Raw genomic sequence first — 19,378 nt, forward strand, 5'->3', positions numbered from 1 at the left:
AAGTGCTACATAAGTTTGGACATATCGCCCCTCTTTCTTTAAAAAAATAATTATTAATTATTTATTTTCTTTAAATTTTATTTTTAATTATTAAAGTATAAATAGAACTTAGTATTTTGTGAACATTTCAGCCTACCTTAGTTTATGGTCAGGACTTTTAGTATGTTTATCTCCTAATTAGTCTAAACAAGGTAACAAAGTCAAAATTTCTGCTTTCGACTTTTCCAAGCAGAATCATTCGTTTTCTAGGGTACTATATAAAATCTACAAAAAGAAATACCTAAAATAATGTTGGTTTCTAAACAACAAATATTTTTGCGATGTAATAATATTCACGCCCAAACCGCTGAACCGATTTAGCTGAACTTTGTTATGGAGATACTTTGAGTCCTGAGTAAGGACATAGTATACATTTTATCATAGAAAAATGTACAGTTCCCGCGCGAATTTTGGCGCAATGGAGTTGCGGGCGTCATCTAGTTATATACTCTACATTTTGAGAATAGAGTACTTAGATCTCAAATTAATCTAAGATTATAATGTATCATGCTAAAATATAATGTAGAATGCAAATGTATTAGAAACGGTCAGGAGATCCTGAGGGACTGGAGCTTTCATCAGACAATGGAAATACCATCTGCTTTTACCTTTAAATATTATTCTAAAAGTGAGGAAAGAAAGAGTTTTTTTTTAACTAAACCACTTTTAATCGGTTAACCAGACATCAACGACGCTGTTGAATAGAAAAAAATTAAGGCCATTGAATCCGTTGTGGGTGATTTAAACTCCTCCCAATAATCGGTCTAGTCCAGAGGAATAAAAAGGTATATAATTATAATGTCTCATTAGTAAATGCCTCTATCCTGGATCGAACCTGTACCCTTGCGAGTGCGAACCAAAGGGCTACCCACTAGGCTACGGACGCTCTAAAAGATGAACCTACAAAAACCACATAAACTGGATAATAATAATTAGATCCACTACACCATATTTGTATACACAACTTCTCTAATTATAAACTCCTTGATCATCAATTCTCGTCTCATCCAGGTCAACATTAAATTCAAAATAACATATTTTAATCAGACGGCGTGCAATGAATAATAATTAGTTAAGGCTACATACGAGATTTACGGGCAAGTCATTTATTACTAACTTATTACCCCTCCCCCTAGAGCGCTGAGATGGGCTGTCTGCACGTATACCGAGTGGTTTCTCTATTACCCAGTTAGCTCTAACTGGGTTAAGGATAAAGTATTTGGATGTATCGTCATTTGGTGTTTCTAGAATCAGAGATTGATTGTAAGTACAGAACAAATACAGAATCTGTGTTACGTATCAACACAACCTTATGGCACTTACACTAACTTAACGTTTTTATATTGTTTCTATTTACAAAGTAGTCAGCGAAGTTAATATTTTTGACGTCGGAGAGCCATGCTTCGGCACGAATGGGCCGGCTCGACCGGAGAAATACCACGGGCTCACAGAATACCGACGTGAAACAGCGCTTGCGCTGTATTTCGCCGAGTGAGTGAGTTTACCGGAGGCCCAATCCCCTACCCTTTTCCCTTCCCTACCCTCTCCTATTTTCTTCCCTACCCTCCCTTTTTCCCTTCCCTACCCTTCCCTATTCCCTCTTAAAAGGCCGGCCACGCAAATGCAGCTCTTCTGATGATGCGAGTGTACATGGGCGACGGAAGTTGCTTTCCGTCAGATGACCCGTTTGCTCGTTTTCCCTCTTATTAAAAAAAAAGCTTTAAGTATTGTGGTGCGCACATAAGTCTTTTTATAAACGTATTGCTAAAAAGTGTTGTTTTACCAAAAAGTTTTTTTAAGGCCACCAAAAGCAGAAAAGTAAGATACTTTTACATAAACATGTACAATTGTACAATGTGCACCGACTTACGGCCGTTCCCAATATTTGATCTATCTCTGGTTTTGCCCTACTAGAGATAGGAATAGCTCACAATTGACATAAAATATATGTCTCTAATGTCTAATGTGAGCTATTCCTATCTCTAGTAGGGCAAAACCAGAGATAGATCAAATATTGGGAACGGCCGTTAAGCAGTATAACTTGCTATGTGATCAAAACAAATGAACATTGAATCGTAGATATTGATTACACATAACGATAATAATTTCAACGCTAAATCAAACAAATAAAGGATAATAAGATAATAACGATAATATTGCTAAAGCCAAGAAGGTAAATAATCAAAAACAATTTCATAAATTGCTTAGAGCGCAGAGTACCCTCGCTCTCCTTATATTTCATCCGAATGACTTTACAACCCAATCTTTCTTAACTTTATTTGCACACATTATGTGGTAAATAATAAATATTCTATGATAATTTCAAAGATTATCGGATACCATCGGAAGCCATGGAAACAATAAAATTGACTTTTCGTATTTAATTCCGGAAATGATGAATTTATTAGGTAATATTTTGTTTGTTAGGTAGAACATAGGATATTGACATTTTTATGATTCTTTATCGCTTCAGTTTTATGGTTAATTTTAATTATTACTAAAATTTCTTTAATAACGTCTTCGATATGTGCATCATACGTACGTAATTTAAGTCGTCAGCATTTCTGTAATATTTCTCATATCTACATTTATTTACTTACGAGTATACGCGAAGAATTTCGTTAAAAGTGCTTAAAGAAAATATTTTTTATACGTATGCAATTGATTTTTACTTACAATACCTAATTCCTCTAATGATTTACTTATCAGAAAGTATTTTCTTTTGTAACCCAGCGAAGTGGAAACAGAAAGGCAGTAAACTTCTACGGTTTTATGACTCTTTCGAGGTATCGTTCACGTACTTTTATATCTTCAAATATTTTCACTCTTTTGTCATAATACATTCAAGAATATTATACTTTCAAGCTTTACAACTTTCCTGTTCACCGTAGATACCGAAACATACACACAAATCAAGTTTAAAATTAAATTAAATAATAATAATATCTATGGACGCTTCACACCACGTCAGACTGGCCCCGTGATAAGTACCTGAAGGACTTGTGTTACAGGTACCAGACAACGGAAATATATTTAATACTTTGATACTATACATATATTTAAGATTTTTATTTTATCATACACAATATATTTAATACACATACCCGGGAACATTGAAAACCTTTTGTTCCGTCGGTGGGATTCGAATCCGCGACCCCCGGCTTGGGCTGCCACACACTCAACCAATTGAGCCATAGAGGTCGTCAGTTGTTGCTGAAGGTATAGGTGCAATGGTCAGTTCACAATTACGGAATTTAATTAAGAAGTATGGATAGACAGAGCAATATAATGAGGGTTTCTTGATATTACGGAACCCCTCAAATAATGGAAACGGAACAAAACAAGCAGCTTTAAGTATTTTTATAATTAAACTGCAATCAAAATATAATTTCGAGATAGACGAAAGTAAAATATGAAGTTTTGCGCCTCGACACGCCGTTTGGGCTTTAGAAAGTTCTAGATTTTAAAATCCAGTCGCCTTTCATTAATATATAACGGCGTATATCGCGTTTTATTCCGGCGCTGAAGCCTGAATCAGTTTTATGGTGGAGACGTGAGTCCGGTGGATACTTAGCCCCTCGTAAATTTATCCAAACTGCACATATTTTATGTTCGTGGTTTACTACTGTTGAATAATAGTATAGCTCTATAAGTACATCACTGCTTTATTTGTTAAACCTTTTAAACATCTCATTTACAACCTGAATGTACCAATAATTCTAAGCATTTGTGTTAGATTGTTTTGATTTTAAGGGAAAATTATAAGAGGAAATTTTAATATTTTTCCGTCAATTTTTCAGTACTCTGTGCTGAAGATAGTTATACATTTTCATTAGGTACTCTTATAGGATATAAATTTTGTCGCTAACAAAAAAAAAGTTAAAAATAATTACCACTTCATTTTTTTTCATAATAATTGAGTCGTAGATTCGTACACCTTTGAACAATGGAGGAATCAGGAACAAAATTGGAATAAAAAGTCACCGTGTGTAGCAGTGATTCGGGTCGTACAGGAATCGGAAATAAAAAAGCGGGTATCGCATGAAAGCCGACAACTTCGAAATTTTTTTTCCAACTTTTTTCATTCTCCCCCATTTTCCTTTTTTTGGCTGCCGGCAACCGTAGCATCGCTGCGATGCTAGGTGTTTAAAAGTTGGGTGTTTTTTTGTCGGGCCATCGGTATCCGAAATCCGCAACGATATAGTTCCAAAAGTCAAACTTTACCACAATAAATTATGTATGAATGTTCAATAACAAGTATTGCCGACTTTTTATACACATCATTAAAAATTACCCACGTATAATACGACTAATCGATATTATTTATAAAATAAATCTCTAGAGAAAAAAATGTGCTTAGTAGGAATACAAAGAATATTCTCGCTATATTAACATTAAAAAATCATTATTTAAACATAAATTGCCTCAAAATTTAATAAAGTAGAGAAGACTAGACAAAGTTAATAAAACAGAATAATTATGTCGGAACTCCGGCAAGTAATAAAAAATCTATTGACTCTAAATTTTCCGATAGCTATGAAAAAACTTATCAAAGAACACTTGCCCGTATTCAACGCGAAGAAGCCATCAAAATTCGAGGCAGTTTCCTCAACTGAGGATATTGTGAGATACCTTATATTAAAATGTAATAAAATTCCCCAATCCCCGCGCTAATATAATTTTGTGACATGGTCCAACGCTAAAATTGGGTGTACAATGTTTCACACATTTTTGGCACTGTGTTTCAATAATTAATTGATTGATATGTGTAAAATTAATTTAGTGTTATGGTTTACATGAGATGAAATAGTAGAGTTCGAGATTGATTTCGGTTTTGATGCTAATTGAAATGAAAGTAATTAAATTAAATATTTTTTGGTAAGTATATAATGTTGCATCATATTATTATGAAGATAATACGAATATATAGCATCGTAAATAATACATTTGCTTTGTCATTGTAATGTAAAACCTTACTAACTTTTTTATTCGAATAGAAATTTACAATAAAATGATAAAACATCTTAGTGAATATATCGATGCATTTCAGTAATAAAATGAAGTGAAATTCCGTTCCACGACTGTCTACACCGGGCTTAATTCGGGCGGGAGCCGCGCGGGGGCGCTGCCGGCGATCAATCGATAGCCGGTTGCCTGGCAACGATCATGTTGCAAAATAAACAATCAGAAACGGGGCTCGGCCGAGAGCAAATTTACTTTCTTATTTTATTACTCGTGTAAACATTTTAGATCGATATTATCGGATTATTTACTTTCGTTGTGTATCATGTTTTTTTGAGGGACAAAAATGGTGTTGCTACCGCCTTGCGTTCCGGACATGTGCGGGAAAGATTTCCGGGCGACTTTGAAGAAACCGAGCCCGAATTATCCTCACAAAACGAAGAAGTACCGATTGGTGCCGGCGTTCACGATACAAGCGATGCAGAAAAACACAAAGGTCATCCCTCCCCCGAAATGCAGCGTGTTCGACCCTTTGCCGCCGAAGTCGACAATGTTCAGGAGCTGCTATCAAAGAGGGGAGTTCCCCGTCTGTATCGAGTTCACTACGTACGGGAAACGGCTCAACTGGAAGGTAATAAACGTGTAGTATGTGACGGGAGGATGTGGATTTATTGGAGACAAATTTGTTCAATATTTTGATGTGATCATTGTTTAATCTTGAACTTTAAACGTCTATCATAATAATATTGTGATTGGTTTCTCGACAATTATGGCTGTATTTCTGTGACGTTTATTACGTAGGCGCTTGTAGTCGGCACATAAAGAGAAAGGACATTTTTTTTTTTTTATGAAATAGGGGGCAAACGAGCAAACGGGTCACCTGATGGAAAGCAACTACCGTCGCCCATGGACACTCGCAGCATCAGAAGAGCTGCAGGTGCGTTGCCGGCCTTTTAAGAGGGAATAGGGCAGGGTATGGATGGGAAGGGAAGGGAAGGGAATAGGGTAGGGTAGGGAATAGGGGATTGGGCCTCCGGTAAACTCACTCACTCGGCGAAACACAGCGCAAGCACTGTTTCACGCCGGTTTTCTGTGAGAACGTGGTATTTCTCCGGTCGAGCCGGCCCATTCGTGTCGTATGTCTCCCACGTATAAATTTTCTTCTTATTTCTAGGAAACGTTCATATTTTAATTTGTTGTTTACAAAGTAAATATTACGGTTATAATGCACTACATCGTTTATTTGCAAAGATATATTATTGTAAAATGTGTTAAAATTATAATATTAAAAAGCTAGTTGGCTCATATTCAAATTCTTTGAATACTCACAATGTCCAGCCTACAAGAAACAAGTTGTAAGAATAGATAGTTATTTGACCTTTTTTATTGTTATAGGTACCGATCGAGAAGTTGGATTTTCACCATTATCTTCCAATGTTTTTCGACGGTCTCGCCGAACCGACTTACCCATTCAGTTTTATCGTAGAACAAGGAATAAACGACCTAGTCACTAAAGGCTCTTACAAAATACTCCCAGTGGTACCTCAGCTGATCATACCGATCAAAAGTAAGTAGACTGTTCGTAGAAAGCAAAACTATACCAAATAGTATTCGATTACATTATAATGTTACAATAGTTGTATTCTTCAAAACATTTACCAAATAGAAAGAGTACCTGAATTATCCAGTAATCAAATTGAAATGGATTAATTGAAATCGAATATTACATAAGCAAAATCAAATTACTCTGAATTGGATAATTGATCCGCAAGTATTTTTGTAACACAAGACTTCGAGTGTAATCTGGCACTCAACAATCCCTTTACAATTTACATATTAAATCCAAAGCAGAATTAATTTTTTCCACTCGATTCTCGGCTGTATTTTCTTGCGCAGATCAGGTTGCGTAAAGCCCTACGTAATATTCTTCTTAAATCACTTTATTTTGCATTGCAAACTCTTATAAGAGCGTGCTGACGTCGAAAATATTTTTACGATCCTGTTCTAGGGATTCTTCTGCTGTATTTATTTGTGAATTTGCCTAAATAGGATTTTTGTATGATTAAAACAATTTTTATCGTTAAAATTTGTGATTAAATAAACAAAGTATATAATATTGTATTGAAACACAGGTTTTTAAAAAACAAACTAGTATTCTAAATATTGTGTGGCAGTTCCATAGCGTTTCTTGGTTATTTTATTATATTTCCTTCGAATACCTCTGAATACCTTTCCCATGCCTACCTCAGGGATTATTGATTGAAGTTCTGAATAATGTTTGTTGATAATATTATTATAATATTATATTATCACTTGCGAATCTGCCTCTGTAGCAAACTTGCAGCAACGTTATAATCGTAGAATTATATTATAACAAAGATCCCAATAATTGCTATTCCTCAAATAATAATTATCAAAACAATAAATGCATTCATTTCCTACTCTGACAACAGTAATTTGTTGCTTTGTGTGTAATAGTAGCTATGGTATGTAGAAACTCTTCACGAATCATGTTTCCAGACGCGCTGGCTACGAAGCGGCCCAACGTGATCTGCCACGCGCTGCGATGTGTGCAGATGATTGTGACGGGCTGTGACAAGGTGGGCGAGGCACTAGTGCCCTACTACAGGCAAATACTGCCCACACTTAACCTCTTCAAGAATAGAAATAGTGAGTATCAGTTACGCGAGGCCCTAGACCTACAATAGTTTTTATTGAACAATATTTTATTGAACCACTTATTTGACAATAAGATTGAATGGTGAGCGCGTTCCATATGTACCACGTTCAATATTAAAGACGGTCAATAATATTCCACAACACGCGATATTGCACAATAAAATTGATCGTCTATGTGCGAGTGTATCGAGTATGTTGTAAATTGACTCATGATAAATGAGTAGGTTAATTGACAGTTTTGTGCTATACCATTTTTTGAACAACCAAAAGTAAAGCATAGTTTGTTCATCCTGCTTATGGCGCTCAACAATTTTCGTTTTTTATGGAACTGACACATATGAAATGCGACGAAAACCGATACCAATATTATACGATGGTCAAACTTAACGTATTCTTAAATTCCAAGTTCATTACAGTTGTTGGTACAAAATGAATATTGATATCATTAGAGTTATCGTAAAAACATCAATGACCCATTGTTAATTATCTACGTAATAATTGCATTGTATGCCATCATGGACATCAAGGGATCAGGTGTACAGGCATTGTTTTGTGTAAATTGTTGTTTAGCAAGTCATTTGTGTAAGCGTTTACCGGACATCGGGCATTGTAGTCATGATTATCGCCGTGCATCAATCATGGGTCACAGGCGTCAAATTGACACGCGCCTAACGCCATATTGTTTTCGGTGTAATAGACTTGTCGGGGCGTTCGGGTACATTAATTATACGTCGTCGGGGCCACGTTGCGAATTTCGGGTCGTGTGACGTCGCCGCGGCTGACACCCACCCCGCATTGTTGCCGAATTCTGCACGCGCCTTACGTTAGATTTGTTGCTTGTTTTATTTTTTTTTGATGATATCTTTGCAGATATTTTTTCAGGTCTAAAAATTCTGCGCAGGTATGATTTGCCTTTATCAGGTGTGCATATAGCATGGTGTAGTAAGATGAGAAGATCATTATGAGTAAACAATCTTTGCAAATACTCGATACCCGAGACACTTTTTACTATGCCAATATGCAATGGCTCGCGGGTTTTAGTTCAGCTAAAAATACTTTAAAATAATTATAAATGGGTAATTACTAATTAGTGATTACTGTTTGTGAAAGATAATATATTTCACTCGAATAAAGCTAAAATGGGTGGTTATGATACAAATAATAATTGTAAACATCCATACTTATTATACATATTTCGCATTTATATAACATTATAAATGCGAAAGTGTGTCTGCCGGTCTGTTTGTATGTCTGTTACCCCTTTAACCCCAAGCTGGTTAACCAATTTTTCTGTAATTTGGTATAGGAATTTTTTGAGTCCCGGGAATGGACTTAGGTTACTTTTTATCCCAAAAAATGTACGATAAACGAATTTTGACGCAACAGAGTTGCAAGCATCATCTAGTTAAACATAAATCACATATTCATTCAGTTGAATTTCACACGAACTTAGCACAACATTTCCAAGCAGCCGCCGGATTTTGATTTTCCGTCAAAAAAACCGCAAACCTGCAGTGTGACGCGCTCCCTCATTTCTCGTGATGTCAAATAGTTGTGGCTGCGGTCACGGGCGTCGTTGTTTTACTCGGTTTGTGTCGACCTAATGCCTTCGCAAATTACACGCCGTCACCTGAACTCTTTAGTCATTTTGCAGTAAATTAGGTAGAGTCAGCACACGAACTTTTCACCTTGAATTTAATGTTTTGACTTAAAAATGTTGATATAGTTGCTTGTTTGAAAACAAGTCTGCCATCTTGCAGAATCTACGCAGTTTAATTGGCTAGGGTGTGTAGAGTTATTGGTAAATATTGTGTTTGTGCAGACAACCTAGTAAATCTTTAGGCCGTTGATGACTAGCAACAAAGTAGGTAAGTATTGTAATTCTTTGTCCTTCATTAGGTCCTTATCACACTGACGGCTTGCAGCGCAGTGCCATCAGGCCATCTTTGATTCAGTGATCGCCATGCTTTCTCTCGTACCACTAGTATGATAAGGGCAAATGTTATTATGGTGGTAGGCATCTTATTTTCTGCGTTCTTTCTACGACGTTCAAAAAGTGTATTCATGATACCTATTTTGAATAAAAATATATATTATTTATTTATTTTTATTTTATTGCAGCCAACATCGGCTCCAATATCGATCACACGGCCAGCAGAGGTGAGAACGTGGCGGACATGATCGAAGACACGCTCCAGATACTGGAGCGGTACGGCGGGCCCGACGCGTTCATCAACATCAAATACATGATACCCACCTACGAGTCCTGCGTGATGAACTGAGGTTCGCTATGACAGCTTGAAATTCTATGACTAGCCGAAGATGTTGCTTCAGACAAAATTCAGACGTTGTAACAATGAGATTCTAGAGATAGAGAACTAGAAGTCCACCAAAATAAGGTGTAAAATATCACAAAAAAAAAAAACTACGTTATTATCAGAATTTCCATAGCTACAATAATTATTAAGTCATATTGTTGAGACACAAATTACAATCTTAGAAAATTTGCCGCCACTAAAAACTATTTTAATCTTTTCGACTTTCGCTTCAAGATTGTTACTGACAGACAATTATTATGAACTAGCTGTTGCCCGCGACTTCGTGCGCGTGGACTTCAGTTTATAGCGCGCGGTGTCAACAAAATTGGTGTCAAAAGCTTTTTAAAACCCTGGTACCCCTTAAATCAAAATACCCAAAACAGCCGTGTAGTGTGCACATAATATGATTTTTTTTTTACTTATTAAACTTTTTATACCAAATTTTAAAGCTTATTTAGCGTTACACAACTTAGCTGCATAATGCATTACACAACCTTAGCTTTGCCCAATGCCCATAAACTATTCATTATTTATTATTGGTAGACTGTTTCTGATATCTATGTTGGTAGGTGAGTTATTTAATAACATGTATAACAATCGAAAGAATCGCAAATATTAATAACTCATCATGGTACCACCTCTTATAGAAATACATATGAGCAAGCGATAGCGCGATCTAGGCGACTCTTGGCGCCATCTGTTCCAGTTTTTGGAACTAACTTAATTTGAACAAATTTACGCATAAACACCCCCTTACAACCCCTTTTTCCAGTAAGAAGTAGCCTATGTCCTTTCTCAGGCTTTAGACTATCTGTGTACAAAATTTCATCACAATCGGTTCAGTAGTTTTGGCGCTGTTGTTTTTGAATCTGATATCTAAGTTGGTAGGTGAGTTATTAGTTAATAACGTGTACTTATAACAATCGAAAGAATCTAAAAACATATCTCATCATGGTTCCTCTTATAGAAATACGCATGAGCAAGCGATAGCGCGATCTAGGGGACTCTTGGCGCCATCTATTTTGAGTTTTTGGAACTAACTTAATTTGACCAAATTTACGCATTTTCACCCCCTTACAACCCCTTTTTCCAGTTAAAAAGTAGCCTATGTCCTTTCTCAGGCTTTAGACTATCTGTGTACAAAATTTCATTACAATCGGTTCAGTAGTTTTGGCGTGAAAGCGAGACAGACAGACAGAGATACTTTCGCATTTATAATATTATAGTATAGATGAAGATAAAATCAGCTGTTTTTATTCTGAAGTCTTTCTCTCAGATATTTTATAACAATACGATTCAATATTATAATGTAATTGTTTTTTTTCGGTTAGGGAGAAAGATAAAAGTTGAAAACTTAGATACTTGTGATAAAATTAAATTTTTCTTCCTAAATTCTCAAGATTTTTATCTAAATCTTATTTATCCTTTTAGCTATAATACATATTGCTCTAATTAGGTGCATAGAGGTTATTGACTCAGTAAAATTGTATAGTAGCGGAGCACCTACACTACTGCTGAATACATTATTAGCATCAGAAAATCTGAATGTATCATTATTGTAGTACTAATGAATCTTTTTGTATTTGAATGTTTAGATAATTTTGCTATTCATATGTAAATTGTGACCCGCCTTATTTGCTCTCGGAAACGATTAGCATAATGATCATTGATGATCAATATTGTAACGTAGTCATTACCTGCCTTACTCATAAAATTATCCACTCAGTGTTTTTTATTTTAAAATTATCCATTCCATTCAGACGTAATAGTTATAACTCATACATTGATTTGTCTTTGTCCGTCAGGCCTGCTATCTTTTGTATCAGACGTGGTATTAACAAAACATACACAGTGTGAACCTTGAAGAAAGTAAAATTATTAAAAATATGCTTTATACATTGAAAAAAACTTTACAAAATTCAAGATTGATTATGCATCTTATATGTTTGCAGCAAAAAAGTTCAAAAAAGGGCTTAGATTTAAATAAAATACTCATCATTGTTATTGCACGAAGAAAATAAAAACTAGTGGTAGAGCACAGAATACTTGGATATTATTACTTTTGGACATTTTTAATATTATGTAATTTAATATAAATTACGTATCTGTTAAGTTGATTTGAGCTTTATAATATATTTATTGCAAGACTGAAAATGCCCCAATTTCAAATTGTTTTAGCATATTATGTGATTAATCAAGTGTTATTTTTACTTATTTAAATGTTATTTAGTTTTATCTTATTTTAATTGTTTAAGATAAATTTTGTGTCTTGTTATCTCTTGTTTCATTAAATTATTATTCCTAATTGTTTATAAATACAGTGAAGTGGTTCTATAACAAAATTATTTGTATGAAATTATTACTTAGTAAAGTAAAAGTAGTAAAAGTCTTCTAGTAGTTTTCAAGTTATTGACCTTTTAAAATTTCATTCAATAAATACTTTGTCTAAAAGTTATAGAATAGACGCTCGGACACAAATTTCAATTTCGTTACGTTCTCGAGACGTCTCTAAATTGTTCAATATAGAGGGCATCGTATAGTATTCTGTACGGTTTATTCTCCGTATAGTTTATTCCGTCGTGTATGTGCCGGATAATCCCGGGGTAACCGGGGTTATTGCGTTTATGAAGGCTCACCTCCGCTCCAATATTTAGATCAGGCCGAAGCAATTTACAAGCCGTGAGGCGGAATCTAACGCTATGCATGCATGTAATCTGCATTTCAAGTTACTTCAGATTTGGTCATAACATATTCATCGTGGGGCTCTTTGATCATTTTAGTTTTGAAAATACACTAGAAACCTGCGTTTTACGTGGTAGAGCCATGCTTCAGCACAAATGGGCCGGCTCGACCGGAGAAATACCACGGGCTCATAGAAAACCGGTGTGAAACAGCGCTTGCGCTGTGTTTCACCGAGTGAGTGAGTTTACCGGAGGCCCAATCCCCTACCCTATTCCCTTCCCTATTCCCTTCCTTACCCTTTCCTATTCCCTCTTAAAAGGCCGGCAACGCACCTGCAGCTCTGCTGATGTTGCGAGTGTCCATGATCGTCGGAAGTTGCTTTCCATCAGGTGACCCGTTTGCTCGTTTGCCCCCTTATTTCATAAAAAAACAGCAGTTTTAAAAGTAAAAATGGATTTTGCAAGACTTGTTAGTTTGCTTATAGTTGCAAACGTAATTAATTGGATCTAGTGGCTTTAAAGTACAATAAATTTCATTATCAAGACCAAAAATTTAATTCTATGTAATTTTGCCACAATTATTTCATTCCACGTAGACGATTAATTTACATAGCTGTTGTTTTATCATGTTTTTAGGAATTGCTAATATTATACACGTATTAAATAATTTCGTAATCGGTTTACAAATTTAATCATTCTGCATCTCGAGGCGGCTGCTTAATCCTCTTGCAGAAACTTGAAATATAACTCTTGGAAAGGCGGCTGGTTCTAATAACAACTTTATTTTAACCAGCCGGTATCACAGAAGTTCTTTTCAAGTATTTTTTTTTTCAGTAAATGGAATAACGATTAGTTACGCCTTTTGATTGGGACGGCTCAGAATGTTAAAACACTAATAAAGTGAACGCAACGACTGCAGACGTTATTAAACTATTAATAAAATATATGTGATGATTTGTGCAATCGTACGATTCAACGGCGTTGCAAAGAAACTTTGTCGATAGTAGATAGTCTCCAGAATCTCCTGAATCTTGGCACCACTTTGTCCCACTTGGAGCAATATGACTCACCCTTTGACGCATAACTTACTGCAATATTGATGCCAGATATTTTAAAATTAAATATTAAGTCCTGGCAATATTAAATTTTATGTGGGCTGGATGGGGCTGGCACGCAAACGTGACAAGTCATAATATTGTCGAGATATGAAATATGTTTTAAACTCATATTAATATTGTTGAATGTTGAATTAAATTCTATTCATTATGAGGATATGAACAAAGTTTAAAACAGTTGTACTCGCAGTCATAGGGTACTCAAATATTCTCGTGTTGTTTTTTATCATTATTAATTATTTCTGCAATTTTTTTTTTTCGGTCATGACGCTTCCATAACGAACTTTATGGAAGCGTCATGACCATTTACGTACACCATACATTTATGTATAATTTTAGTTTTAGTTGGTACACCAGCTGTCACGAAAATTAACTTTTGGTCCAAAGCAACAGCAGAAGAAGCAAGTCGTTAAATAATGTTTGTTTAAATAGGCGAGATAGTGAGTATGGTCTTAAAACTTTACACGCAAAACCACTTGAGATAAAATTTGGTAAAGAGCTGATACTCTGCGTCCCGAAAAAGCACACAAGTAATTATTTACTAGGAAGGGAAAGTACATTTTTCTGTAAAGAAAAATGTACGGTCCCTCCACGATAAAGGGATTTCTGGGCAAAGAAGTTGCGGGCCCTGTATTTACCGCATTCACATAAAATTAAGGATTAAAATACAACTTTCATTTAATAGAGATTATGACGTCGCAACGTTAGTTATGACTTATGTTAAATGAAAAAAATATAATAATATGGAGAATTTTTTGTTTTTTTAAGGCAGATCATAATAGGCCTGACGTCCAGACTAGTATAATATACTACTTATATGGAGAATATTAAAATCTATAACTTCAAGTTATTAATGTGCGGGTGTTAAACAGGCACTGTAAAGTCACGATACTGGTAAAAACAAAGCATTTCCAACTGGACGAAACTACGAAATTTGGATACGAAGGTGCGCATTACCGAAATTAATATAAATTGAGCACGGTCCAATGGCATCAGTACATTTATCAGCCGCTCGCAGACGCTGGGCGGTGCTGAGCGACACCTTTTTAGTTGCCTTACATTTATAACGGACTTACATGGATGTGGGTTTGCTGGATATGAAGGTTTTTTGGCACCTAAATAGTGTACAGGGTGTAACAAAACTGAGTGATCAAACTTTAGGAAGTGCATGGGTCTCCTGCATAGAGTTCGCTGTGAAAATAGCAGCGCTGAAAGAGTAACGTTTTAAACTTTTATATGTAAAAATTCATGACGCTGGAGCACTGGCCCATACAAATCACAAAAAATATTGCTCTTTCAGCGCTGCTTCTTTCAGAGCTAACTCTTTAAAAGGGACACATACACAAAAACCTAAACAGAATAACATTATTCAACTAGTATAATTATTAATTTGGTCAAGATTTTTTTTTCGAGAAAAATCAAATATTTTTAAAAATCTAAAATATTAGAGCTTTTGCAAAAGTTACAGCACGTAAACAAATTTTCACTGATTGTTCAAATACATAATATTATTATATTAAAAATAAATCATTAATTTTTAATAGATATTTGGACTAGGATTTTGCATACCTTTAGACGTTAATAATTACGTTCAATAAAATTTTCCAAAATACCTTACACTTTTGAAATTCTTGCAGTCTCATTCGAGTTGAAAGAACTGTGAATTTCGCAGTCGTATCTAGAACGACTATAATTCTACGTTAAGTGTCTTCAGACTGGAATAATTTATCTTGGGAGCAATCAAGGCGGTAATTTTCGTGAAGAGTGCGCTCTGAAACTATTTCAGTTGGGCCCTAAGTTCCATTGTTGCGTGGCAAATTACCGTTTTATTTTTTCTTATACGAAATAGCACTGTTACCTGCAGGTATTTCATATGAAATTTAGAAAATCTTAATCAAGTTATGTAAATCACAATTAATATCAAACTAATATTATAAAAGCGAAAGTTTGTAAATTGTTTTTTCTTCATGCAGCAATCAGCATTCGTTTACCAGCTTTTTAGGGTTCCGTAGCCAAATGGCAAAAAACGGAACCCTTATAGATTCGTCATGTCTGTCTGTCTGTCTGTCTGTCAGTCTGTCTGTCTGTCTGTCCGTCCGTATGTCACAGCCACTTTTCTCCGAAACTATAAGAGCTATACTATTGGAACTTGGTAAGTGGATGTAGTCTGTGAACCTCATTAAGATTTTGATACAAAAATGAAAAAACTATAAAAAATTTTAGGGGTCACCAAAATGATATCGAGGTTTCTAGTATCATTTTTTTCTAACCTGAATAGTTTCCGAGAGAGACTCTTTCAAAGTGGTAAAATGTGTTTCCCCTCCCCCCCTCTAACTTCTAAAGTAGGGGCATGATAAGTCTAAACAAAATATATGATGTATATTACTATAAAAACTACCAGCGAAAATTAGTTTGAACGATATCTAGCAGGTAGTTTTTTTTTATACGTCATAAATGGTAAACCTTAAACCAACAAAAATTTTTTTTCCTATCTATGGATAGGTCTTTAAAAATCATATTGAAGTTTCTTATATAATGTTTTTGTAACCTGAATAGTTTGCGAGAGAGACTCTTCCAAAGGGGAAAAAATTGTGTCCCCCCCCCCCCTCTAACTTCTAAAGTAGGGGCATGATATGTCTAAAAATAATATATGATGTACATTACTATAAAAACTACCAACGAAAATTGGCTTGAACGAGATCTAGCACGTAGTTATTTTTTATACGTCATAAATGGTAAACCTTAAATTAACTTTCATTAAATCAATTGAAATATAAAAATAAATCAAAAACCTTTTAATTTTATAAAAATAAACCTTATTGTTGCTGCGGAACCCTTCATGGGCGAGTTCAACTTGCACTTGGCCGGTTTTTTGGAGATAATATAGCCTCTTGTGTATAAATTAGTCTACTATTTGATTTCTATATTGCTAAAAATAAAAGAAATATCAATAAAATACAAAAATTAAGATCCCTCATTAAAAAGCAATCGACGATACAAGAGGAACGTTCATTTGTGAAGTGGGCTTAACGCGCAAAAAATTGATTTAATATTGCTAATTGATTCCATCTCAATGCTGTTATAATTTATAAATACTTAAGAGAAAACACGTTTTCATAAAATTGAGACGCTAAGTACCTACGATATTCTACGAATGCTATCTTGTATTATGCCAATATTGCTATATTATAAAATAAAAATTGCCTTTTTATGACCACAGGCATTTAAAAATATAGATTAGGACCTAATCATTAGGTAATCACTATTTTATCTTAAACTTATGTATTGCAAGGGCGCATACCTATACTATACATAATTGCTATATTGCTAAAATAAATATTAAATTATGTATAGCATATTGCTATACATAATTTAATATTTATACAGACACAGATGCAATTGAAAGTTATAAGTATTACATATACATAAAAATAATTATATTATCTATGGTTAACTCATCAAAAAATTTACAGCTCATTTTTTCACCACATTTCGTTTGAACAGCCATGTAACACAATGTAAAACAGCCCGTACAAACACGTTAAGCTAGCCCCAGACAGAACTAAAGCGGCGATTCCTTCCGCGCAATAAATGCTCGTGAAAAATTGCAGCGATTTATACCGCGAGGCGACTGTAATACCATATTTTTCATCATTATGTGCTCATTAAAAGAAGGTACTGCCGTGAAATCGGATCACGAAAAAAGGGCACCCATAGAAGGAGATATTTTATTCAGTCCACCTCTCCCTACTGTTTAAATTCGTATAAATTTCAATTTGGCCAATCGGATTTTGCGCCGTTTGAAATATTAATCATTACTTAATACTTTAGCGTGGAACAGATGGGGTACGGCATGTTGCTCGCTAGTTTTTTCCTGTTCTGATTATTAAGATTTTGTTTCTATGATGAATTGTTTTAAAATGTTATTGTGTATAATGTGTGACAAAGCAAACTCTTTTGTTATTAGGTGGAACTTTAAAACTTTGGAAAATTATTAACAGATATTCCAATTTTATCGAAAACAAAGTAACGTGATTTGAACATATTTTGATTGAATACTGCAAACAAAAAAAAACAATAAATTTGAGTTAACCTATCAGTTGCATCAATTTACAACGAATCAAAATTCAAAACGAAGCCGATCAATTAATGACGGGTATTTTTAACCAACAACAGCGAACAAAACAACACAGCTCTACAAATTTTATTTACATTTGTTACCCACATTTGGAACGAAGTTCCTTATCGCGCGTTCAGCGTAAAGGGGGCTAGACAGAACGACATTTGACCTCGAATTTTTATATTGTAAGTACCTGCATGCTAGAGGCAGAGGGAGTTGATAGTATTCCTGTGCGTCAACTAGATGGCGTTTTCTGAGAATAAACAGCGATGCGTTGTTCCTGTGCGTCAATAGATGGCGTTTTAATAAAAAAATAGTTTTTAATGTATAATACAGGTTTTTTGAACATAAGAAATAACTTCGTTCCATTCGGGTGTCCCTTGACACCTCTGAAGTTTTTTATTTTTAATCACGTTTCGCTATAAACTATTTATTAGTAACAATCAAATATTAAGAAATGTATTGGTGTACTAAGTTGAATAAAAGAATACTTAGGTATTTTTAAACTTCACATTATTAAATTAGTATAATATGAAGAAATTGTCGAGAGTCATTGCGATAACCCTTTTTCTGCAAGTGCGGTAAACGAAAGCCACGAAAGGCCACGATAAAGACTTCTCTTCAAAATAATGATAGGACAATCTTCATAATGATTCATCATACGCAGTTCTATTCAAGCAAAACACAGCAATAAAAAGCTTAATTACTAAATACCAGCTTAAGTCTGCACTCAACTGAATTTATATTGCGATTCTCATTTCATTAGTGCAGGAACAACAGTTGCCTTATAACAAGGAACAATAATACAAGCGAGGCTCAAACAAATCGCTGGAGGTATCTGCCACTTAAGGCGGCCGCCTATGCCAACGAAATGTAATGCTTTGCTTAATTACTTTTCCTCGAGTTTCTTATAATTAAAGTATTTTTATTCTTCTTGCACTTGCTGTTCGGAGTAAATAATTGTAGTGGCACAATGTTTTAGTGCTTTAAAAAATATTAACTAATTCCTCGAATCCTCTCTTGATTGCGCGATGATCATAGGCAAGATTTTAGTAGGGGAAAAGTAAGCATTTAAAGCTTTGTCCACACTGTGCCTTTTTCTGTTCATCAAGGGCATGCGTTATAGTGCAGTGAACAGCGAACGTGAGCATGCCCGTGACGCCCTCTGACCATATCCAATCCTTCGCTTTGTTATTAAAAATGACAGTTTGCGTGCGCCAAAGTTGAATGAAAGAAGATGACGAAAATTGAAGATGAAAGCGCATAGTGTGGACATAGCTATATATACATCTATCATATACATATACGTCTACCTACCAGACATAGATACCTGCATAACCTAATTATAGATAAGACATAGATATATAGGTATACATTGCAAATAGTGTACTACGCCGTACACTTTGGTCAGATTTACACAACGAATGTGTAAAAGCAACAAGCCATTTCAGTCTCCACAACTGA

The 19,378-nt window shown here is 34.9% G+C and overlaps 2 protein-coding genes across 4 annotated transcripts in view; one reads left to right on the forward strand and one right to left on the reverse strand.

Moving 5' to 3' along the window:
- LOC121739845 (CUGBP Elav-like family member 3) overlaps positions 1–19,378 on the reverse strand; it is a 604,208-nt gene that overhangs the window by 373,651 nt on the left and 211,179 nt on the right. The window lies entirely within an intron of this gene.
- On the forward strand, positions 5,231–11,865 carry LOC121739846 (parkin coregulated gene protein homolog). The gene is made up of 5 exons (XM_042132435.1): positions 5,231–5,632; positions 6,397–6,568; positions 7,522–7,671; positions 9,802–9,963; positions 11,804–11,865. The coding sequence occupies exons 1-4, from the start codon at positions 5,348–5,350 to the stop codon at positions 9,960–9,962; spliced, it is 768 nt and encodes a 255-aa protein (XP_041988369.1). The 5' UTR covers positions 5,231–5,347; the 3' UTR covers position 9,963; positions 11,804–11,865.

This window comes from Aricia agestis, chromosome 2, assembly GCF_905147365.1.
Source record: "Aricia agestis chromosome 2, ilAriAges1.1, whole genome shotgun sequence".
Classification (NCBI taxonomy): Eukaryota; Metazoa; Arthropoda; class Insecta; order Lepidoptera; family Lycaenidae; genus Aricia; species Aricia agestis.